Below are 26,572 nucleotides of genomic sequence, written 5' to 3'. Positions count from 1 at the left end.
TAAATGTTTGATATAATTCACCTGTAAATATATCTGGTCCTGGTACTTTTTTCTTAGGAAGTTCATTTATGGGCTGTTATTCTGCCTTTTAATATTATCAGATAGATACTATAATAATGGGAAAATAATTTCACTTTCTTTCCTATTATCAACACAATTTTATATGTAAAATCCTTAATCCAATTTTGTGAACTTGTGATAGTAACTCATGATATATAACTTTAGAAGCCAATCATATACATGTATATACTCCTTAGAAAAAAATAGTATAATGTTGTTGCCTTTCTCAAAATTTGCTACCCCATTTAATTAGAGAAAAGTACACATTACATCTTTGTATAATTACTATGTCTAATCATTTCCTCCTTTGGAGGATATTATTCCTATATTGTAATTTGACGCCAAATATAGGTTAAAATTGTAAGATGTCCATACATGCATCCTATTGTAACTCAGAGATGTTCCAGTATTAATTTCTTACTTAACAGATTTAGAATAGTACCTAAAACATTTCTTGATTATAAAAATTTGCTATAAAAGGATAAAGGGGTACATAGTTGTAAAAATGTCACATATAAGAGGAAGAAAAACTCCCTGAGCCCTGTGCAATTCCAGGCATGAGTCATATCTGAGAGCCAATCATGTAGTCATTGGGCAAGGCTCAGGATTAACAAGGCAGGCATTTTCCTTTTCCTTAAGGAAATAGCACAGTGGAAAAATAGTCAAGAAGGTCCTACCTCTGCTATGCCTAAGTCATCCCCAAAACTTTCCCCATCCACAAGCATCCACCTTTACCAGCTCACAGACTGCAACACATGACATTTTCTATATTGGCTTCATGACAATTCAGACAACTATCCCTGCAGTCAAAGCTCAAGACAAAATAATACATGACAGTCCCAGGAATTTTATCTTAAATAACAAAATTTCACTAACTCCAACTCAAGGCTTGAATATCTTTCCTGATGTTTCTCTAACAGTTTCATTAGTCTTTTATTTATAAATTAGAACTACCCAGACTCAGGGGCTTCAGATGTACAGCAAATGTCTGGTATTCACTCATCACTGATATGTTGAAGCTATATCTTTAAACCACCGTACATACTTTCATAATAGCCAAGAATTTTCAAATGAAAATTCACTATTACAGTAAACTCCTCCTTCTTCTCCTCCTCCCCCTCCTCCTCCTCCTCATTATCTGTTTTATGACAAAATATACTTCATTAAATATTTAACAATTTCAAATATTTCTTTTATTGCATCTTTTAAAAAATCCAATCCATATGTCACTGCATCCAGATTAAAATGTTGTTTTGTCTAATAACATTTCTGCTACAAAGGTCTTTTAAATTTCACAATATAAGAGAATTTAGAAAAAACAATAATAACATAAGCAATATCTTGTATTTAAAACATGAAGCAAAACTTCAGATGACATCAATTTCATTTTCCAAATTATCCCATAAAAAATTCATTGATCTTATTACTTTGCCATTTTAAAACCACTTTAGAGTTTTCAGGTAGGGAACAACTATATTCAATTAAAGAAATAATGTAGTGCTTACCATATGCCAGTCACATTGTTAAGCATCTTACAATCATTATATCATTTTGATCTCACAACAACCCTGGGAGCTAGGTACCATTATCACTTTTCTCTTTACAGATTAGGAAACTGGGGCAAAGAGAGATAAAATAGCCTACCCAGGATCACACAGATAATCAATTTCTGCAACCAGAATAGAGAAGGGTAGGCTTACCAAGATCAGAGGCTGGCTTTCCCCCACCCCATACTGCTATGCTAGGCACTGCCAGAGTCACCAGGACCTTCCCAGGCAACAGATGGGTGGGGTGATATGAGGGCTGGACCTATACTGGACACACTGACTGGGCTTTGGGATGTGTGGTAGAGGGCACTGACTGCAGAATCCTAGGGACTGGGGCAGCTGGTGGTAGCTCCTGGTGGCAAGGCAAAGTGGATGCTGGCTGCGGGGACTGAACCCCCAGACAGCTGCAGTTAGCACACCAGGCTCTGCTAGGTTTGAGACCACTTGCAGCTGCTGGGGTGGGGGGTGGAGGAATAGGATATGCTACATCTAGGTAGTGTCCCCAGGCTTGTTTAGAGACCTGAGTGGCAGAATGCCCAGGGACACAGGGCTGTTGGAGCAACTGCCAGCAGAGGACTCTCGTTGCAGTTGCTGCCTCACCTCTACCAGGTGGATCCTGTGTAATGGGATTGTATGGCTGGAGGTTCAGAATGTAATTCAAGTTTCCCTGGGGAAGGCAGAGGGGTTTAAAACTGAGAATGTCAAACCAGCGTCAAGAAGAAAAGATCCCTCTTGCCCTTGTATAAGCATCTAGATATCTCCAATAATGCAGGCATTGTCTGAATGTCCTTCTCCATGTGCCACCCCTCCTTGTGCCACCCTTCCTGCCAACTTTTCCCAGAGCTTCATCATGCTGAATGATCCAGGTTGTGCGCAGGGTCCCTTAATGCTTTTCTGGGGTGCTTTCCCTTTTTCAGCCTCCACCCTAGCTTTTATTCTATATTCTGTCCTCCAGGGGCCAGGTTTTTCTATAGTATAACCAGACTCCAAGCTTGTGTTGCTTGTTGATTAAAGGGACCATAATTTGCTTTCCTAATGGTGCAGAAAAGATGTCGGGAGAGACAGGATATTGCAAGGAACAATTTCTTTTTGATATATCTAAGTTCTTTCTTACTAATTTCATCCTCCTCTGCTAGAGTGACTGCCAGCCATGCTGTGATCTTGAGGAGGAGAATAATATCAGAATGATGCCAATTAGAAATAGTCAGCCTAATTTGTTTAGAGAATTGGTGGTGGGGAGGTAAAGGTTACTAACAAAAGAGGTTAAAAACAGAAATATCAAAGGAGTGTTGAAAAGAGGTTGCTATTAAGTGCAAATCATTTACCTGTTTTTTTTTTCTTTATGCTGGGATTACTTTCAAACTAACTGCCTTCCTTCATTGCCTTAGAACAAAGAAACTATTGATCTTGTCATTTGCTATCAAAACTTTTAGAAAGTTTAATCCTTATTTTTCCTTAAAACAAGTTCTACACGCTGGTACCCCGAAAGTTGCTATGATATTTCAGAAGGGTGTCACTTCCTGGAATTACCCAGTGTCTCAGGAGTTCTCTCCTGAACCTTAAAATTATTAATCTCCAAACTACTTAAGCTGTAAAGACTTTTTTAGGTTCCACAAACTTTGATTATATGATTTTACTTCTGTAATTCCAACTCGGCCAATGTTAAAATGACAGAAAAAAATGTGGTTTTTTACTCTTTTCTTATAATTCCATTTCCTGTAGAAAGCCTAAAGTAGGAGTTAGTGCTGTCTACTGGGACACATTCTTCAAATATGAAAGTTCATTTATTTTTCTAGTGTTCTAAACTCTCTGCCTACATCCCTTAGAAGTTTTCAAGGTGACAGAATCTAGCTCACAACACAAGCATGACACAGACATTTTACATTTTGCAAAGATGCAGACAAAATGACAGACATCCAAACATCAGGCTAGGTCACAACACAACTCTAAACAGGTTGACTTGCAACAAAGAGTGCTGACACATGCGGAAAAACAAACACACACAAAAAAGTAGAGGCACTGCTCTCAAATTTACACAGGCATGCAGTGGGGCCAATTAACAGATGTGTGAAGAAAAGATATTTATATCACAGTGATCCAGGATGAATTGGGTCATGGTAGGAGCCCTGGAGTTTTCGTCACAAAGAAAGGTGAAGTTAACAGAAACCTGAGTCTGGGGATGGAACAGGAGCAAGGGCAGGAGACTCACCAAATGGGGGAGGGGGAAGGGAGGATATGACTCCAGAGAAAACCCCAGTACTGCCTAGTCTGTTCCCAACTGTTCCCAATGGTACCGGAGAGTTCAACACTTCAACTCTATGTCCATCCCACCACTGGCACCAATTTAAACAATAGAAGAATTTTAAATATAGTGTCAACTGGACCAGTCCCCAATTTGTAGGTAACCAGAGCCAGACAAAGAAGGCTAGAGACAGGAGAGTCGCATATCAAACAGAACTTTAATCAGTTTCATAGTGAGGAAAACAGGTTTGTAAACTGAAGTCTTCCTGAGCAGGGCTCATGGCTTATTGCTGCAGTAGGGTATTTAACCCTGAAAACTTCAAAAAGGTGGGATCCAACAAAGTCATTCTTAGGTATTGAGTAAACAGTTCCTATGGGTTCAGGCATCTTTGGGATAGTTCAGGTGTTCTTGGGTCTTGTGGGAATAATCCCTAAGTTATTAAAATTGTTGAGCCATGTGATCATTCAGTAGGGTACAGAACCAGAATTAACATGGTAGGAACAGGAGTACAGCAACTGGCTCAGTTCATGTAGCAGTTACGAGAACAGGAATTGTTAGAATGTCAGAAGGAGTGATTCATAACTTTCTGCTTCAGCACATCAGCTCATTCAGGTCCTCAGGTCCTGGAGAAATAGCGAAGCTCCAACAAATCTAAGTAGTTATCACTTAATATGAAAACCATAAATCCCTCAGAGAATACCTTGTGCTGGTCAAAGCAATACATGTTGCCAGAGGGTGAGATCATCCAGAGGGTGAGTCCAAAGGATTGTTGTTATACCAAGGTCAAGACACAGCCTGCTTGCTGGGTCTTAGCTCTGGAAAAACAAAGTGTGTCTTAATATCTTTTTTTTCAAAATAGTGTTTTTTTTTGTTTAGTATTTTATTTTCCCCCAGTTACATGTAAAAACAATTTTTAACATTCATTTTTAAGAATTTGAGTTCCAAATTCTCTCTCTTCTCCCCTTCCATCCCCCTCATTGAGAATACAAGCAATTTGATACAGGTTATACATGTGTAGTCATGTAAAACATTTCCATAATAGTCATATTGTGAAAGAAAACATAGCCCCCCCAAAAAAAACTCAAGAAAAAATAAAGTGAAAAAAGTATGCTTTGGTCTATATTCAAACACCATCCATTCTTTCTCTGGGGATGGATAACTTTGTTTTTATTACTAGTTCTTCTGAGTTGTCTTGCATCATTGTATTGCTGAGAATAGCTAAGTCATTCACAGCTGATCATTTTACAATATCGCTGTGACTTTGTACATGGTACATTTCATTTTGCATCAGCTAATATAAGTCCTTCCACGTTTTTCTGAGAGCATCCCACTCATCATTTCTTACAGCACAATAATATTCCAACATACTCGCATGCCTTGATTTCTTCAGGCATTCCCCAATCAAAGGGTTTCCCCTCAATTTCCATTTTTTGCTACCACAGAAGAGCAGCTATAAATATTTTCATACATATAGTTCTTTTTTTCTTTTTGTTTTTTATCTCTTTTATGATACAAACATAGTAGAGTATTGCTAGGTTAATGAATATGCATGGTTTTATAGCTTTTGGGGCATAGTTCTAAATTGCTCTGCAGAATTATTGAATCAGTTCACAATTGCACCAATAGAGTATTGATCTCTCATTTTTTCCCACATCCCCTCAAACATTCGTGTTTCTTTTCTTTTCTATCATATTACCCAATAAATAAGTATGAGATAGTACCTCAGAACTGTTTTAATTTTCATTTTTCCAATCAATAGTGAGTTAGAGCATTTTTTTTCCTATGGATATAAGTAGCATTGATTATTTCACCTGAAAACTGTTCATGTCTTTTGATCATTTATCCATCTGAGAAACTTGCTTGAAAAAGTATTTCCAAACTTATTATTGCTAACTTTATTTCCCTCCATCCAATTTTTTGCTGTTTATACTTTTCCCTTCTTTTAACTATGTCCCTTATCAAAAGTCTGTTTTGCAGCTAACCTCTGCCTCCATTGCAATATTCTCTCTTCTATCATCACCTTTCTTTTTTTTCTCTTTTCCACTTCCCATCCTACATTCTCATAGTGTAAATTAGATTTCTACACCCAACTAAGTGTGTGTAGTATTCTTTCTTTGAGCCATTTACAAAGAGATTACAGTTCCAGTGTTTTCTGACCTTGCTCCCCATTTTTCTTCAACTGTAATAGCTCTTCTGCACAACTTTTTATGAGATAATTTACCCTTATCTATAACTCTCTTTCCTCTAATTCCAATATGATCCTCTATATCACCAAGTATATATATATATAATATATATATACATACATACATATATAAGTATATATGTGTGTGTACATATATGTATATATATGTATATGTGTGTATATGTATATATGTAAACATATGCATATATACAAATGTATACACACAGACACATATACATATACACAGATTCAGAGTCAAACTTTGGAATCTTTCTTTGGTGACAAAGAAGACCAAAACATACAGCCAGATGAAGTCAACAAAATCAAGGAGCTTATATCAAAAGCCACCAAGAAAAACATGAACTGGTCTCAGGCCAAAGAAGAGCTCAAAAAGGATTTGGAAAAACAAGTTAGAGAAGCAGAAGAAAAATTGGGAAGAGAAATGAGAATGATGTGAGAAAACCATGAAAAACAAGTCAATGACTTGCTAAAGGAGACCCCCCAAAATACTGAAGAAAACAACATCTTAAATATAGACTAACTTAAATGGCAAAAGAGCTTCGAAAAGCCAATGAGCAGAAGAATGCCTTGACAGGCAGAATTAGCCAAATGGAAAAGGAGGTCCAAAAGACCACTGAAGAAAATACTATCTTAAAAATGAGATCAGAGCAAGTGGAAGCTAGTGACTTTATGAGAAATCAAGATATTATAAAACAGAACCAAATGAATGAAGAAATGGAAGACAATGTGAAATATCTCATTGGAAAACCACTGACTTGGAAAATAGATCCAGGAGAAATCATTTAAAAATTATTGGACTGTCTGAAAGCCATGATAAAAAAGAGCCTAGATATCTTCTCTCAAGAAATTATCAAGGAGAACTGCCCTGATATTCTAGAACCAGAGGGTAAAATAGAAATTGAAAGAATCCATTGATTGCCTCCTCAAAAACATCCCAAAAAGAAAACTCCTAGGAATATTGTCACCAAATTCCAGAGCTTCCAGAACAAGGAGAAAATACGGCAAGCAGTCAGAAGGAAACAATGTGAGTATTGTGGAAACACAATCAGTATAACACAAGCTCTAGCAGCTTCTACATTAAGGGATCAAAGGGCTTGGAATATGATATTCTGGAGGTCAAAGGAGCTAGGATTAAAACCAAGAATCACCTACCCAGCAAAACTGAGTATCATGCTCCAAGGCAAAATATGGATTTTCAATAAAATAGAGGACTTTCAAGCTTTCTGAATGAAAAGACCAGAACTGAATAGAAAATTTGACTTTCAAACACAAGAATCAAGAGAAGCATGAAAAGGTAATCAAGAAACGGAAATTGCAAGGGACTTACTAAAGTTGAACTGTTTTGTTTACATTCCTACATGGAAAGATGACGTGTATAATTCATGAGACCTCAGTATTAAGGTAGCTGAATGGAATACACGTGTGTGTGTGTATACAGACAGATAGATAGATAGATATAGATAGATAGATAGATATAGATAGATAGATAGATAGATAGATAGATAGATAGATAGACAGAGGGCACAGGGTGAGTTGAATATGAAATGAAAGGATGATATCTAAAAAAGATGAAATTAAGGGATGAGACAGGAATATATTGAGAGAGGGAGAAAAGGAGAGAGAGAAAGGGGTAAATTATCTTGCATAATAGTGGCAAGAAATAGTAGTTCTGTTGGGAGGAAGAGGGGGCAGGTGAGGAGGAATGAGTGAAACTTGCTCTCATCGGACTTGACCTGAGGAGGGAATACGATACACACTCAATTGGGTATCTTACCTCACAGGAAAGAAGGAGGGAGAAGATAAAAAAGAGCGGATGATAGAAGGGAGGGCTGATGGGGAGAGGAGGTAATCAAAAGCAAACACTTTCCAAAAGGGACAGGGTGAAGGGAGAAAATTGGATAAAGGGGGATAGGATAGGAAGGAGCAAAATATAGTTTGTCTTTCACAACGTGAGTAATGTGGAAAGGTTTTCCATACTGTGGCCTATGTTGAATTGTTTGCCTTCTTAGCAAGGGTGGGTGGGGAGGGAAAATGGGAGAGAATTTGGAACTCAGTGGAGCAGTGGAGCATACACATCTATCTTGCCCTACATGAAACTAAGGGAAAAGGGGATGGGGAGGAGTGGGGTGACAGAAGGGAGGGCTGACTAGAAACGGGGCAATCAGAATATATGCCATCTTGGATGAGGGAAGGTAGAAATGGGGAGCAAATTTGTAATTCAAAGTCTTGTGAAAATTAATGCTGAAAACAAAAAATATTAAATAAATGAATTATGATTTAAACTCAAAAAAATGATGAGCAGACAAATTTCAGAAAAACCTGGATAGAATTACATGATCTGATTTTGAGTGAAGTTAACATTGTACACAGTAACAGCAACATTTTTCAATGCCTAATTTTGATAGATTAAGCTCTTCTCAGCAATGCAATGATCTAAGACTGTTGCAAAAACTCATGGTGGAAAAAGCTATCCACACACAGAGAAAAAAATATGAAGTCTGAATGAAGATACTATTTTCTCATTTTTGTTTTTTTTTTTCTCATGTTTTTTTTTTCCTTTTGTTCTGATTCTTCTTTTACAACATAACAAATGTGGAAATATGTTTAATTTGATTGTACATGTATAGTTTATATCAGGTTACTTACTATCTTGGGGTAGGGGAGGGAAGGAAGGGGGAGACAATTTTGAACTCAAAATCTTACAGAAGTGAATGTTGAAAACTAATAATAAAGAAGTAAATATTTTATAAAAAGCAAATATTTAACCAACAGGTTATACAGGAGACATTATGTTCTACTTGAATCAACACAAAAGAAATAGGAGAAATGTATGAATCTTCCAAAGGGCTGATTTAGTTACAAAATTAAGAAAATGGTTCTAATCAATAGAGTTGTCTAAAAGATAAATTTTTTTGGAGACAACTGATTTTTCCCTCATCAGAAAGTTTCAAGCAGACACTTAGTAATTGCTTGATGGAGACACTGGAGACAGGATTCAAGGTCAGGTACAGTTTTAGAATTTTCTTCAAATTGTTACCATTCATAAAAGTGTAATTTTGACCTGAAAATATAAATTAAAATTGATTAGGATTTATTCATTTGCTGCTCTCTGTAAGCTTCTGACTTTTGCTTGATATACAAACGTAAAGGAGGACAAAATGCTATTCTAAAGGACCTTAAATCACCATTCCAGTCTTTTTTTTTCATTTAGATCAGCTATGGCCCATTTGATCTTCTCCTGAATGATAAAGTTCAGTATCCATATGTCTATCAGATGGGCAGCAGGGAATCCACTCTTCACCTCGCATTCATCCAAGTGATGCTCCATTTTGGCTGGACTTGGGTGGGACTGGTCATTTCAGATAATGTGAAAGGGGAAAATTTCTTCAGGGATCTGAAAGAGGAGATGCTCAGGAATGGTCTGTGTGTGGCTTTTAAGGAAAGAGTGCCCAGAAACTTTAGAAATGGTGAAGATATTCTATTCATTTTTAGGATCATTAGATCATCATCAAATGTGATTTTTATTTATGGAGATACAGACTCCCTTCAAGAACTATCAGCCACATTGAAGTATTACACACTCTATCATAAGATGTTGGTCACCACCTCTTCTTGGGATTTTTCTGTTGATTCTACTTTTAAACTGTCTTCCAATTTTCATGGTACAATGCTATTTTCTAAAGCTCAGAAGGAGATTCCTGGGTTCACAGATTTTGTAAGAAGCCTGAATCCCAGGGTGAACCCTGAGGACCTTTTCCTAAAGTCTTTCTGGGAATCAATCTTTGATTGCAGACTTTCAGAACAAAGTCATGTAGAAATGTTATATTCTTTCTGCCCAGAAGGCATTTCCTTGACAGATTTCCCTCTTATAAATTTTGACATGATCATAACAGAACTGAACTCTAATGTTTACAATGCAGTATATTTAGTGGCCCATGCTCTCCATGAAATGCTCCAGTCTGAGGCAAAAGAGATATCAGGACTTGGAAGAAACCCAGATCTTTCCTGGAAGGTAACATTTCTCTTCCACTCTTGGGAACAGTTGGGTTAGTTGGTAACTTGGGAAAAATTATCTGTTTTAAAGATGATACAGCACTGACCTGAGACTTCAATACTATCTCTTATTCTCTAATATTTTCCCATATTTTTCATTTCTGGTTACATTGAATTATGTGTAAAATCATTCAAATTACCTCACATATTAGGCATTTATTTCAACTCTGATATAGGCACCTTGGTGAAGCTGTTGGTGTTTTTTACACATCTCTCTGGGTATGAGTTTATGTGGCAGGAGAGTTTCATTACATCTCTTCCAATTGAGGGACTTCACAGTGGCCTGGTCATTACCCTACAAATGCCAATATTCTTTGTACAACTTCTAATTGATAGATTTTATTTTAACTTCTATCAGCATCTATAGCTGAACAGCATAGTTGATATTTATACATAGATATACTTTCTGCAATGATGTATTCATTTTTTTAAAATGCAGAAGAATCTATTTTTGGTGATTCTATCTTAGATATGTTACATAGGGCTTGAAGGAATTGCTTGCTACTGTGGAAATGTTGGGAAACTGGAGACAAAGGGAGTGATCATAGCCTAGTGGAGTTTACTATACAAGAGAGAACATATGGGTAGAGAATGATTAGCAGTCTAGATTTGGAGAGAGCACATTTTAAACATTTCAATAAGAAAATTTCTGTGGTCTGAGGTTCTATGTGATCAGTCTTCTCAGGATAAATGTGAATGTCCATTATACTACTTTAGCAGTCAAAAATAGGAATTATACCAGTGAGGAAGAAAAACAAGACTTTTGTATAAGCCAATGACGAGCCACCAAAATTTCAATCACAAACTCAGATGTATATATCATATGTGGAAGAGAAGAAAGAATGGTCATGTAACAGGATTACCAAGACAAAACATGAAATAGTCCTATAAGAATAATTCCAAGAAAACCAAAGATCAGAATTATCTGATTCTGGTGAGGAAATGAGGTTAATAGAAAGTTATTTTTTCTTTTCTTTTTTGCAGATTTTAGATTGCTTGAAAGAGAATAATTGAAGAAAAGATAAGAATAGAGCTCAAAGTAGATGGAAAAATGATAAATGACAATAGAAATATCTCTGCTTGATTTCCATCTACTTGTTTTACTGTCCCCTGAGAATGAGTTTTACATTAGAATAAAAAAAAACTAACACTAGATAAAGAATTCTTTGGTCTGTGTATGAATCAGAGAATGCAATTCCTGTAATCAGTCTCTCAGTTAGCAAAATGAGGTTGGTAGATGGACCGGTAGAAGAATGGGATCAATTGGGTATAGTTTCTGAGGGCTTTGGTTTGAGGCTTTGCTTCTAGGATCATAAATTAGAGACAGAAGCTCTTGCCTTTCGTGAACTGGCTTTGTTACTGTTTAAACGTTATTTTTTGTTTGTTTGGTTTCTCTTTTAACAACTAGACAACTATGATAATTGACTTTGTGTTAAGTCTAGAAGCAGAAAGACCTCAATTAAAATATAACTTCAGACATTTCATAGCTGTGTGGTCTTGAGCAAGTGACTTAACCTCTGTTTGTTTCAGTTTCCTCAATTATAATATGGTGACAATAACTGTACTTACCTCTGAGGTTTGTTATGAGGATAAAAGAAAATTATATGTGTAAATTACTTATCATAGAATCTGGCAAATATTAAATACTATATAAATGCTTATTTCACTAAAAAAGATATTTATTCTTGTCATATTTATCATTTATTAAACAATTGTAATTGTTTAATAATTTACATTAAATAATGTAATTATAAAAAACATAATGTATAGTACGCTATAAAATGTACAATTATATAATAATAATAATAATAGTAATGATAATACCAATAATGATAATGATACCACTATTAATACTACTAATTTTTCTTCTTCTTGTACTACTACTATTACTACAACTATCATGAAGTCAACTACTATAAGTACCTCTATGACAACTACTACTAATATTAGCTGTAGGATAGAACACTTGTCTTTGAATCCTGGCAGAATTCCAGAATATTTTTATTTAGTTTTGTTTTTGCTATAAATCAAGGCTTGATTTATTGTTTTCTTGATTGTCTGGGAAGAAAAAAATCATCTAGAAACAAAGTGATGGTTAAAATAAAGTGATAATAATGCAGACTAAATTTAGGAGAGTGTCATGGGTACTGATTTCTTGGGGAGAGCTGCTGCCTTCTGGAGGTATGCCTTTTTCTGGACTGCACTCTACTCCCATTCCAGTGAGACAGACCTTTCCTGCTCATCTTCTAAGTGGTCATATAGTTTCCCACACTCCTTTTTTGGTTCTCCCACTTCAGAATTTATTTTGAGACATTATTTGAGGGTAGGTCAGATAATCCCCTGCCTTTACTCTTTCAGCTTGGTTCTGTTCCTAATTCTATTTTAAGGTGATATTTCCTTTATTATATTTTGTGCCACTTTTACCAAGCTGTTTTTCTTGTATCACACTCAATTCTTTCCCTAAGTTTTCCTCCACCACTCTCATGTTTCTTTAACTTTTTCAAGAATTCTTCTTATGGGTGTGTCTAATTTGAATTTTCATTTGAGGCTTTGTTTGTTGCTGTTCCGATATTGCTATTTTCTTTGGAGCTTGTGTCTTGAACTTTTCTGCCACCATAGAACCTTTTTCCAGTCAGGATTTTTTTTTGTTGTTGTTCTTTACTCATTTTCCCAGAATATTTTTGATTTTGAACTCTACCTTAAAACTGGACTGTGGTCTTGGGGTGGGTATGTGAGGCTCTGTCTCAAGTATTAGTCCTTTATGGACAGTTTTTTTAAAAGAGTTAGTTCTGTGCTTCCACATGTCATTGGTGCTTCTAAGGTACTCTCCAGGGAGAAGACCAGTAACTGCTCCCTTTGTCTGGGATGTGGTCTTTACCCAGGAAGCAATTCTGCTCTTCTTTAATTGCAAGAAGAAACACTACCTCTCTGCCTTGGAACTGTGACCACATACCCTGCTCCTGTACAGCCTCAAGGACTAGTGCTCCTCTCTCCCTTGGAAAGTCTGTTGGCAGATTTGCTGAAGCTGCTGCTGCAGCTGCTGTTTCAGCTGCCTCCAATGCCCACTGCTTTTATTTCATCATATCCAATCTGGTTTAGGTCCCAAAAAGGTGTCACAGTCCTCTCCTTAGAACCTTATAAGCTGTCTAGGCCTGAGAAAATGCCCCATCATGAGCTTTTATTGGTTATCCTGCTCCATAATTTGATTTGATACATGTTTGGAGGAGAACACTGAGAGAATTCAGCTGGGTTGCTGCCTCTCATCTAAACATCTTGGGTCTGCCTGGTAAATAATTTTAATGAGCTAAATTCAATGACTTTTATTTAGGCAGGAGATTTAAGGATTATCCACTGTACTCCTTTTCCTTTTTTCTTCATTAGCTTGGACTTTATCTGTGAAGCTCATTTACAGGGCACAGTAAATGTTCCCAGATATACTTCCTACTTCATTACTTTTCTCTTCAAAATTCTTTTTATTCCTTCCTGTCAAATGTACTGATCTATTCTTTGCTGTTGTCTCTTTATATCTCTCTCAAAGGGATCATAATAATTTTTCCCTACAAATGACTCATTAATTCTTTGACTGTCCACTCTTTTAAAATTTACTAAGGACACTTTTTCTCAGTAATGCCCAAGGTTTTGGAAACTTTACCCCATTTTCTAGAATTTCTGGAATTCTCAATGTTTACATATGTACATATGTATTTATACAGACATACATACAGGAGTGTGCACAAATACACTCACATATATAGTTTGGCCAGGTATGAAATTTGGTACTGAATGCTAAGTTCATGTGATTCTTCCTATATGTTGCATTTGCTTTTCTTATTTACTGTTCTGGATTAGAGAATTTGTGCAATACAAATTGGCTTTTTTATATGAGTTTCAGATTCATTTTTTACCACAAGGCCAAACTTGCCTTTTATTCCAATTCTCTGTTTTCCCTTATGCTAGCTGTCCTATCCCCTAAGATGAATGTGACATCATTTTTGCGTATATTATTTGTAGAAGATGTTGTAGGTCTTCATAGAACTGCTCAGCTTTGGTTTCTTTGGTATGAGTGGTGGAAGCATAGACTTGTATCATTAAGATGTTGAGTGGCTTGCCTTAGATTCCAATACATATGTGCTGCTTTTTCTCACTCTTTTTTAATCTTTTTTTTTTATTTGAGGGGGGAAAGGCAGGGCAACTGGGGTTAAGTGACTTGCCCAAGGTCACCCTGCTAGTAAGTGTATCAAGTGTCTGAGGCCAGATTTGAACTCAGGTTCTCCTGATTCCGGGGCCAGTGCTCTACTCCCTGTGCCACCTAGCTGCCCCAACATCTCTCACTCTTTCATTTACTATAAGGTCTACTCCATTTATTCTAAGAGATTCTTGCCCACAGTAGTATAGTATAATTACCTGAATCAAACTTTGCTGACAAAGGTCTGTGTAGTTAAAGCTATGATTTTTCAGTAACAATGGACAGCAGAGGATGATATGAATAGATAAGTGCCATGGAAACCATGAACATTAAGTAGAACAGACTTTGATTTATGGTGGAGAATAGAAGGGCCAGGCATGCTATGGTGGTTGGGATCATGAAGAGTTGTACAGGACTCAGCAACTGAACACCAAACATGTGTTATTACTGTTGGCCTGTTAGATTCTTTCCTTTCCCCTAATCTTGCCATAACATTTCTTAGTGAGAAGAATGTGACCTCTTCTGTTTTCACCTTCCTCACGCTACATTTTCCATCTCTCTTGGAATTTTCCTTGAATATTTTCCATTGAACAGGGACATACAGATTCTATCTATTCAAAAAAACAAATTCTAGCTTTATTTAAACCTCTGCTTCTGAAACATTTCTCACATTGCATTAATTTTTTTTTTACAATTTGTCATTATGTAATTTCTTTTATAATTACTTCCATTGAAATTATTCATCTTCCTATTTATGTTTCACCATTGAATTTTACAGATTATTTGATCACTTTATCATTTTTATTTGTTCTTCATTCTTTACCTTGCATTGCATCACTATGAATGTGAATTTTTTCTTTATTTTTGGTTTACCTTATCAGCTGCCACTTTAGATACTTACATCAGACTTTTTATTAAATAGATGTTAATAGAAAAAGTAATATTCCTCCTAAAAACAATCCATCAATACACATTTCATTAGTATCCACTCTCTGCTAGGAAACATGAAAAGTTCTGGGGATGCAAAGAAAGGCAAAGAAAGTCCCAATTCTTGAGGATCTCATACTCGAATGGGGAAGAAATGGCAAGCTTCTGCATGAGGAAGGACTGAGTTCTCTGTGACCATAGGATTAAAAAAGATCTTGGAATGAAAGACCTCAAAGTTGTTTGGAAGAAATTCCTGATTTGGTGAAAGGAGGATGAAATACGTTTTGTGATAAGTTCAATACCTATGACATAATTGTTTACTGTCTCTGTTATTCCTCCATTGTCCATGGTTTGCTACAGAAAAGGAGAATAAGATTGTAGAGCTCTAAGAGGAGCTCAAGATGAAGAATTTGAAGAAAAGAGAGAATTACAACTTTAGGAAGCTCCGAATTCAGAGCCTATTTTGTTATGACAGTCAAGTCCAGGACATAGGCATCAATCCATCTTTCCCCAAGGATTAACAAATTCCTGTCCTTGCCTCCAGCTCCATCACTTCCTGAAGTGCATCCATCCTGTGAATAGCGCCAGTGATGTGTCATCTGGGGATGGAACCTGGATGACTGCTGAGACATATGATATCCTGAATTTTAAATTATTACCTAATCATGTAGAGACACTGGTGAAAGTTGGCAAGGTGATGTCTCATGGTCAGGGATTCAGCATTAATGAAGAAGACATAGATTGGCCAGACGATTTCCCTCAGGTAAGGAACCAGTGAGTAATATTTGCTTCATAAATATGCCTATTTAGAGTCCTAGAAACTGTTGGTTCTTCATTGGCTCCCCAAAGACACTGGAAATGATTGTGACAGAATGCGAACATCCACCTACTCTTCTTTTTGCTTTCAGTAAGACAGAGCTCCAATTTCCTTTTTCCTCCCAATACTACTTTCACATTCTTTCCAGCTACATTACATAATCAGCTGGATTCTTCATGCTAAGTGAATCTTGAAATGTCCCAGATCAAGTGATGAAGTTTGAAGAAGAACAATAGGGTGTAGAGTGGACAATTTTTTTCCCCAAAGGGACCTATTACACCAAAGACTATCCAATATATGGAATTCTACAGATAAATAAATAATTGATCCCAAGTTTGCATCTGGAAGAAGGACAATGGCTTTTAGAGGTTCCTTATTTAAATGTTCTGGTTATGTATTCTACTGATTTCAAATATATGTACCTATGCATTTTCATGTGTCTGTGTAATTTGATGAATACCACCTTCACGGTCCCCAGAAGCTCCAAAGGTCAGCACAAGAATAATATCCACTAAACCAATTTTTATGATTCTTACTTAGATTCAATCAAGATGAACTGTCTAATTAGTTAATTATAGTACATACTCTCTAAAGTCATGATTTGTTGAAATATTTGGGATAATTTATGAAAACACAAAAATCAAGACTTCTCAGGGAAAATTAAAGAAATATTTCCCCTTTTGTGGTCATTAAATTATTTCAGCATTACCTGTTCAAAATGGAGTGCAGTTTAAAAATATACTGAACTCTGAGGAGAAAATGTGCCAGAAGGTGTTACAGTTAAAAGAGCAAATCAAGGATCTTGATTATGCCTACTGGAGAATCTGTACAGGCTCTTTGGGGAAAAGATGATCTAGACTGGAAGATGGAAATATAGGAAGGAAGCCTCCACTGAGAACTAGATCATGCTTGCCTTGCAGAACTGCAAATGCATTATTCTAAATGTCTTTTGTAGGAGAGATTTGAAACTGTCATCTCAGTGCATCTATCTTTCAGCAACTATTCTTACAGTAACATTTTCTCCCTTTCTATGGTGGAAACCCAGACTCCAACTTCCATATGCAGTCTGAGTTGTGGCCCTGGATTAAAAAAGACAGTCCGTGAAAGCCAGCCCGTCTGCTGCTTTGATTGCACCCCCTGTCCTGAAGGGACATTTTCTAATTAGACAGGTGGGTTCCTAAAGATAAACAGTCCTTCTCCCAAAATAATGGACTTTGTTCTTTTTTCTTTTGAGTCTTAAACTGAAGTGACTTTTACTTACCAAAATAATATTTTCTGAGTTAAAATAATTCTCCAATTATTACATCCCTTTCAGGCAATGTCTTTTCTGGTCATTCCTATAGTTATCATGAGAAAGCCCTGCTTCAAGATACCAAAAACCTATCCAAGAAGAATCCACAAGTATATTACTACTGCTGGAATCCAAAATCCTTCCCCACTCTTATCACCAAATTATAAACTTCCCCCCTCCTGCAGGAAAATGTAATCTAAAACTTAATCCTAAACTACCCAATGCCAAGGGAAATATTAATAATCCGAATTTAAAAATCTAAACCTTACCTAAGCATAGATCATCTGGCCTCTGGAAGTAGTCTTCAAGAAAACATCCCTTGGTGCAAACCAAAATTAATCAGACTACTCTAGGGAGTTTTTTTCAAAGGCTATTTTCCTGGGGGCTGGAGTCCTCAGTCAACTGAGCTTGGTTCACAAAAACTTTTAGAACAATCTGACACCCCCACTCCATCCTTCTGCCTTTGAGGTCCAATGTCAAAGTTGAAGAGGCCTGGTCCTTGTTTGTCATGTAGTTGGCATGAATCTCTCAGTAAATCAATGTGTTCAAAAACTTGGACCTTTTTTTTGGTCTGTTCATCTTTCACTGAATGCAATGACCTCTGTATTTCTTTATTTTTTTCTCCCCATTCATGTATTGCAGTCACTCCTCACTTCTGCCTCATGGAGTCCCTGAATTTTTATTTGCATTCTTATTATATTGTTACGGTTAAGCAAGGAGGGTACACTATTTTACCAGTTATTTAAGTTGTTAGCTATTTCTTTAATCTCTTCATAGTTGAATCAATACTGGGATTTTCATTAGTCACATAGATTTTTTTATGTTTTTTGCACCTTTGCAGTATTTTGGAATGGGATTTCCATTCCTATTTAAAGTTCTTGGATTTTTTCATTATACAAAAATATGGAGGTTTAAGAGGTTATTTATTTATTTTATTTGGTGAAAGGATTTTTACCCATGTGATGAGATAATTTTTTGGTGTTGGATATTTTAAATTTTAGGTCATTTTTTTCTAATGTTGAACTGTTCTTGTATCTCTACTATAAATGCAACTTACATAAGATGAATATTGTCTTGGATGAATCACTGTGGAATATTTGACCAGAGTTCATTCAAAATTTCTCAATAGGAAATTATTAATAATATTAAAAATATCACCTGTGTTTTATGCTTCTCTACTTAGAGTACTAGGCTTTATTTGCCTCATGAAATGTATCTTGTAATAGCCTTTCTAAGTTCTTGAGAATAATGATTGTAGTATTTGTACTAATTCTTTTTTTAAAGGTTTCCAAACTTCCCCTGTGGATCCATCAGAATCAAGAGTTGCCCCCTGCTTGTCTGGTTCCTCTACAATTAGTTCAATTTCTTCATCTGATATTAGATTATTTAAGATACTTATTTGATCTTTTGTGTATTTATTTTTTTGGATTATTTATTTATTTAATATTTTTAGTTTTCAGGATTTTCATGAGAGTTTGAATTGCAAATTTTCTCCCCATTTCTACCTTCCCTCCACTCTAAGATAGTATATATTCTGGTTGCTGTATCCCCCAGTCAGCCCTCTCTTCTGTCACCCCACTCACCCCGCCCCATCCCCTATTCCATTACTTTCTTGCAGGGCAAGATACATTTCTATGCCCCATTACCTTTATATCTTATTACCTAGTTTCATGCAAAAACTTTTTTTGAATATCTGCTTTTAGAACTTTGAGTTCCAAATTCTCTCCCCTCTTCCCTCTACAGCCAACCTCCCTAAGAAGGCAAGCAATTCCACATAGGCCACATGCATTTCATTATGTAAAACCCTTCCACAATACTCATGTTGTGAAAGACTAACTGTATTTTGCTCCTTCTTATCCTGTCCCCCTTTATTCAATTTTCTCCCTTGACCCTTTTGGAAAGTTTCTTTTCAGTTACCTTCTCCTGCTATCTGCCCACCTTTATATCGTGCCCCCACCTTTTTTATCTCCTTCCTCCTTCTTTCCTGTGGGGTAAGATACCCAGTTGGGTGTGTATGTTATTCCCTCCTCAGGTCAAATCCAATGAGAGCAAGATTCACTAATTCCCCCTCACCTGCCTGCTCTTCCCTTCCTACAGAAGTGCTTTTTCTTGCCACTTTTATGGGAGATAATTTACCCCACTCTATCTCTCCCTTTCTCTCTCTCTCAATATATTTGTCTCTCATCTCTTAATTTGATTTAACTTTTTCAGATATCATCCCTTCATATTCAACTGACCCTGTGCCCTCTGTGCTGTGTGTGTGTGTGTGTGTGTGTGTGTGTGTGTGTGTGTATATATATATACACACACACACACACACACACATAGACACACATGTATATGTGTATATGTGTATATATATATATATACATGCACACATATGTATATGTGTGTATATATGTATGTACGTATATTCGCCTCAGCTACCCTAACACTGAGGTCTCATAAATTATACATATCATCTTTCTATGTACGAATGTAAACAAAACACTTCAACTTCAGTAAGTCCCTTATGGTTTCTCTTTCTTGCTTATGTTTTCATGCTTCTCTTGATTCTCTTGATTCTTGATTCAGCTCTGGTCTTCTCACTGAGAAACCTTGAAAGTCCTCAGTTTTATTGAAAATCTATATTTTGCCTTACAACATGATACTCAGTTTTGCTGGGTAGGTGATTCTTGGTTTTAATCCTAACTCCTTTGACCTCCAGAATATCATATTCCATGACCTTCAACCCCTTAATGTAGAAGCTGCCAGATCTTGTATTATTCTGATTGTGTTTCCACAATACTCAAACTGTTTCTTTCTGGCTGCTTTCATTATCTTCTCTTTCATCTGGGTGCTCTGGAATTTGGCAACAATATTCCCAGGAGTTTTCTTTTTGGATCTTTTACAGGTGGTGATTGCTGGATTCTTTCAATTTGTATTTTACCCTCAGTGTCTAGAATATCAGGCATTCTTCTCCTCATTGGCTTTTTAGAGCTCTTTTGCCATTTGAATTAGTCTGTTTTTAAGGTGTTATTTTCCTCAGTATTTTTTGGGTCTCCTTTAGCCAATCATTGACTTGTTTTTCAAGGTTTTCTCACATCACTCCCATTTCTCTTCCCCATTTTTTCTCTACTTCTCTTACTTGCTTTTCCAAATCCTTTTTGAGCTCTTCCATGGCCTGACACAAGTTCATGTTTTTCTTGGAGGCTTTTGATGTGGGCTCTTTAACTTTGTTGACTTCTTCTGGCTGTATGTTTTAGTCTTCTTTGTCACCGATAAAAGATTCCAGTCTGAGTCTGAATCTGAGTTTGTTTTTGCTGCCTGGCCATGTTCCCAGCCAACTTACTTGACCCATGAATTTGCATTGGGATATGACTGCTTGTAGAGTATAGAATACTTTGTTCCAAGCTTTAGGGGATATGCTGTTGTTTTCAGAGCTACACAACAAGCTCTGCCACTGCAGTACTGCTCCTCCCCCAAGAGCTGCTAATTTATAAAGTGACTCCTTCAGATTCATTGTAGGTGGTTTAATATTGGAATGTTTATAGACAGTTTCAAATTTGTTTTAGTAAGCATATGAGATGGAATCCATTGTTTCACCACATTATTTTCACCAGAAGTAGAAACATGAAGATTCTGAAGTATGTGTTTACCTTAATTCAGCTTCTAGAATTGTTGTCCTGGGGGGCAGAGGCAAGATAGCAGCTGGAAAGCAGGGACCTGCTTAAGATCTTCCCCAGGTCCCTACAAACACCTGTAATAATGGCTCTGAACAAATTTTACACCTCCAGAATCCACAAAATAGCAGAGGAAAGCAAGACTCCAGTCCAGGACAGCCTGGAAGGTCACTGGGAAGACTCTATCTCAAGGTTCTAGGAGTGGAGCCCAGCCCAACATGGGCCCCCAGGACCAGCCAGATTGGGAGTCAGGCAAACAAGTCATAAGGCCCTGTATCATTGAGCTGTGGCAATTACCAGACTTCTTAACCCACAAACATCAAATACAACAGAGCAGATTAGTGGAAAAACTGCTGGATCGGAGTGAGAGGAGTTGGGGCCAGACCCAGGGGCAGTGGAGGTGGTGCAGTGCTGTGAGTGGCAGCAACAGGAAGCCCCTGAAGCTCCTTCCAGAGCTCCAGCTGTCGTGGCTTCTGGTACCAGGCCTACCTAGGTGGGAAGACATAAGTGGAAGATCATAGTGGGATTGCAAAGCTTGCTTTGCCCTGCTAGGATCTCGGTGGCAGTCCTGGCTGGCAGTTCTTGCGGGAGGAGAAGCGCTGCTGTGGCAGAGATCACTGTGTAGAAGTAGCTCTGAGAAAAGCAGTGCAGCCCCTAAAGCTTGGGACAAAGTACTCTCTACAAGCAGTTATACCCTGACAAAAAGCTTAAGGGTCAAGTAGCTGGCTGGGAACGCCAACAGGCAGTGAAAATGGACTTAGGCTCAGACTCAGACTCAGACTTTAGAATCTTTTTTTTTTTTTGGTGACAAAGAAGATCTAAGTACACAGCCAGAAGAAGTCAACAAAGTCAAAGAGACTTCATGAAAAGGCTCCAGGAAAAACATGAATTGGTCTCAGGCCATGGAACAGCTCAAAAAGGATTTGGAAAAGTAAGTAAGAGAAGTAGAGGAAAAATTGGGAAGAAAAATGAGAGTTATACAAGAAAATCATGAAAAACAAGTCAACAGCTTGCTAAAGGAGACCCAAAAAATACTGAAGAAAATAACACCTTAAAGAATATAATAACCCAGATGGCAAAAGAGCTCCAAAAAGCCAAGGAGCAGAAAAATGCCTTGAAAGGCAGAATTACCTAAAAGGAAAAGGAGGTCCAAAAGACTACTGAAGAAAGTATCACCTTAAATATTAGATTGGAGCCAGTGGAACCTAGTGATTTCATGAGAAACCAAGAGATTCTAAAACAGAACCAAAGGAATGAAAAATGGAAGACAATGTGAAATATCTCATTGGAAAAACCACTGATCTGGAAAACAGATGCAGTAGAGAAAATTTAAAAATGATTTGGCTACCTGAAAGCCAAGATCAAAAAATGAACTGCCTTGATATTCAACATCCAGAGGGTAAAATAGAAATTGGAAGAATCTGCCGATCACCTCCTGAAAAATATCCCAAAAAGAAAACTCCTAGGAATATTGCCGCCAAATTCCAGAGCTCCCGAATCAAGGGGAAAATACTGCAAGCAGTCAGAAGGAAACAATTTGAGTATTGTGGAAACAGGATCAGGATAACACAAGATCTCTCAGCTTCTACATTAAAGGATTGAACGGCTTAAAATATGATATTCTGGAAATCAAAAGAGCTAGGATTAAAACCAAGAATCACCTACCCAGCAAAACTGAGCATAATCCTCCATGGCAAAATATGGATTTTCAGTAAAATAGAGGACTTTCAAGCTTTCTCAATGAAAAGATCAGAGCTGAATACAAAGTTTGACTTTCAAACACAAGAATCAAGAGAAGCACGAAGAGATAAACAAGAAAGAGAAATCATAAGGGACTTATTAAAGTTGAACTGTATTGTTTACATTCTTACATGGAAAGATGATGTGTGTAATTCAAGAGACACTTCTCACCATTAAGGTAGCTGAAGGGAAGATGCACTTATACAGACAGAGGGCACAAGGTGAGTTGAATATGAAGGGATGATATCTGAAAAAAATTAAATTAAGGGGTGTGAGAAGTTGGGTATCTTTCCCCACAGGAAAGTAGGGGCAAGGGGATAAAAAAGGGGGGATGATAGAAGGGAGGGCAGAGGGGGGAGGAGGTAATCAAAAGCAAACACTTTTGAAAAGGGACAGGGTCAAGGGAGAAAATTGATTAAATGAGGTTGGGATAGGATGGAAGGAAATTATAGTTAGTCTTTTAAAACATTAATATTATGGAAGTGTTTTGCATAATAATCCATGTGTGGCCTATGTTGAATTGCTTGCGTTCTTAGGGAGGGTGGATGGTAAGGGGAAAGGGGAGAGAATATGGAACTCAAAGTTTTAAAAGACGATGCTCAAAAAAAAACCGTTGCTTTTGCATGCCACAGGGAAATAAGATATAAAGGCAATGGGGCATAGAAATCTATCTTACCCTACAAGAAAGTAAGGGGAAAGGGGATGGGGGTAGTGGGGTGACAGAAGGGAGGGCTGATTGGGGAATGAGGCAATCAGAATATATGCCATCTTGTGGTTGGTGGAGGGTAGAAATGGGGAGAAACTTTGTAAAGCAAAATCTTGTGGAAATCAATGCTGAAAATTTTTTAAAATGCATTAAATAATAAAATATGGAATTCAAGAAAGAAAGGAAAAAGAAAGAAAGAAAGAAAGAAAAAATTGTTGTCCTAATTTTGAAGGAGGAATTCAAAATGAGACTGAGCTTGATGTGGAATGACTAAATCTGTGCTTTATTGGAAATAGAATACTATCATCTCTATGGGATATGCTGTGACTCTTATTTTATTTGTGCACAGATTCAGGGCAGTGTCTGCTGTGTCCTGAACATCAGTACCCAAGCAAGAAGAGGGATAGATGCTTAGATAAAACTGTGACCTTCCTGGCCTATGAAGAACCTCTTGGAATGACTCTGGCCTCTGCTGCTCTCTGCTTCTCACTCCTCACTGCTCTGGTCCTTGGAGTCTTTGTGAAGCACAGAGATACTCCCCTAGTCAAAGCCAATAACCGAAGTCTCAGCTATACTATTTTGGTGTCCCTCATCCTCTGCTTCCTCTGTTCCCTGCTCTTCATTGGTCGTCCTAACACTACCACCTGCCTCCTGCGACAAACCATATTTGCAGTTGTGTTTACAGTGGCCATTGCCTCCATTTTAGATAAAACTGTCACTGTGCTTCTAGCCTTCAGGACCATAAATCCAGGGAGTCAGCTCAGGAGGTGGCTGAGCTCCACAGCATCTTATTCTCTCATTTCAATCTGTACTCTAATCCAAATATGTCTCTGTGGCATCTGGCTTGGGACCTATCCCCCATTCCTGGAGATGGACATGCATGCAGAGCCTGCCTTCATTGTCATTCAGTGTAATGAGGGCTCCATCCTTACCTTCTACTGCGTCCTGGGCTACATGGCCTTGCTGGCCTTGGGGAGCTTCACCATGGCTTTCTTGGTCAGGAATCTGCCAGACACGTTCAATGAAGCCAGGTACCTCACATTCAGCATGCTTGTATTCTGCAGTGTCTGGATAGCCTTTCTGCCCACATATCAGAGCACCAAGGGCAAGGCCATGGTAGCCATGGAAGTCTTTTGCATCTTGACCTCCAGTGCTGGGATTCTCACTTGCATCTTTGCTCCCAAGTGCTATGTGATTCTTCTGAGGTCGGAGAGAAATACCTTAGAGTTACTGAAAAAGAAAGCTAAACCCTGTTCCTCATCAATCACAGTGAAGTAGCTCCTTGCTTCCTCTATCTTAAGGCCATATTTGAAATGTATCTAGCTTATGCACCTTCCAAGTTCTGTTAATATCATCCTTTCTTCTTTATTTGAATCTAATAGCATTTCAAAAGCAGTTTTACTGCTTGATTTCTGAATAGAAATAAAATTAGATTAGCCATTGTTTTGAAATAGCTTACAAATAACAGACACTTAATATATAATTATGATTTAAAATGAGTGGAAAACTATGAATGAATTTAAAGATATGAGAACCTGGTTTCCATTATAATCTTTGGTACGTCCATCCAGCATCCTTTTTGTTTAATTTAAATTTATTTATTTAACATATTTAGTTTTCAGCATTGATTTTCACAACAGTTTGAATTTCAAATTTTCCCCCCATTTCTATCCTCCCCCCCACTCCAAGGTGGCATATATTCTGGTTGCCCTGTTCCCCAGTCAGCGCTCCCCTCTATCACCCCCCTCCCCTCTCATCCCCTTTTCCCTTCCTTTCTTGTAGGGCAAGAAAAATTTCTACGCCCTGTTGCCTGTGTATCTTATTTTCTAGTTGCATGCAAAAACTTTATTTATTGTTTTTGAACATCTGTTTTTAAAACTTTGAGTTCCACATTCTCTCCCCTCTTCCCTTCCCACCCGCCCTCCCTGAGAAATCGAGCAATTCAACCTAGGCCACATGTGTATCATTATGTATAACCCTTCCACAATACTCATGTTGTGAAAGACTAACTACATTTTGCTCCTTCCCAACCCTTCCCGCTTTATTGAATTTTCTCCCTTGACCCTGTCACCTTTCCAAAGTGTTTGTTTTGATTACCTCCACCCCCATCTGCCCTCCCCTCCATCATCCCCCTCTTTTATTTTTTTTATCTTCCTCCCTCTCCTTTCCTGTGGGGTAAGATACCCAATTGAGTATGTATGGTATTCCCTCCTCAGGCCAAATCTGATGAGAGCAAGGTTCACTCATTCCCCCCTCACCTGCCCTCTCCCCTCCTCCCACAGAACTGCTTCCTCTTGCCACCTTTATGCGAGAAAATCCACCCCATTCTATCTCTCCCTCTCTCAGTATGTTGCTCTCTCATCCCTTAATTGCATTTTATTTCTTTTAGATATCTTCCCTTCATCTTCAACTCACCCTGTGTCTGCTCTCTCTCTTTTCCATATATATATACATACACATATACATATACATACATATATACACACATATATACACATACATACATATACACATAGATATATACATACATACACATTCACTTACATATATACCTAAACATACACATATGCATATTCCCTTCAGCTACCCCAATACTGAGATCTCATGAATCATACATGTCATCTTTCCATGTAGGAATGTAAACAAAACAGTTCAACTTTAGTAAGTCCCTTGCAATTTCCGTTTCTTGATTACCTTTTCATGCTTCTCTTGATTCTTGTGTTAGAAAGTCAAATTTTCTATTCAGTTCTGGTCTTTTCACTGAGAAAGCTTGAAAGTCCTCTATTTTATTGAAAATCCATATTTTGCCTTGGAGCACGATACTCATTTTTGCTGGGTAGGTGATTCTAGGTTTTAATCCTAGCTCCATTGACCTCTGGAATATCGCATTCCAAGCCCTTTGATCTCTTAATGTAGAAGCTGCCAGATCTTGAGTCATTCTAATTGGGTTTCCACAATACTCAAATTGTTTCTTTCTGGCTGCTTGCAGTATTTTCTCCTTGATCTGGGAGCTCTGGAATTTGGCGACAATATTCCTAGGAGATTTCTTTTTGGGATCTTTTTCAGGAGGCAATCGATGGATTCTTTCAATTTCTATTTTGCTCTGTGGCTCTAGAATATCAGGGCAGTTCTCCT

The 26,572-nt window shown here is 37.5% G+C and overlaps 1 protein-coding gene across 1 annotated transcript in view; it reads left to right on the top strand.

Annotated features, from left to right (window-relative positions):
• The window catches only part of LOC118855093 (vomeronasal type-2 receptor 26-like), a 42,209-nt gene extending 17,494 nt beyond the window's left edge, over positions 1-24,715 (top strand). Inside the window, 4 exon segments of the mRNA XM_036765212.1 lie at positions 9,267-10,067; positions 15,766-15,984; positions 17,084-17,207; positions 23,787-24,715. Of these exon segments, the coding sequence (XP_036621107.1) occupies positions 9,267-10,067; positions 15,766-15,984; positions 17,084-17,207; positions 23,787-24,715 (2,073 nt within the window).
• Positions 24,716-26,572: the final 1,857 nt, after the last annotated feature.

This window comes from Trichosurus vulpecula, chromosome 6 (assembly GCF_011100635.1).
Source record: "Trichosurus vulpecula isolate mTriVul1 chromosome 6, mTriVul1.pri, whole genome shotgun sequence".
In the NCBI taxonomy this organism is placed as follows: domain Eukaryota; kingdom Metazoa; phylum Chordata; class Mammalia; order Diprotodontia; family Phalangeridae; genus Trichosurus; species Trichosurus vulpecula.
This window is presented reverse-complemented; position numbering and strand designations above follow the sequence as displayed.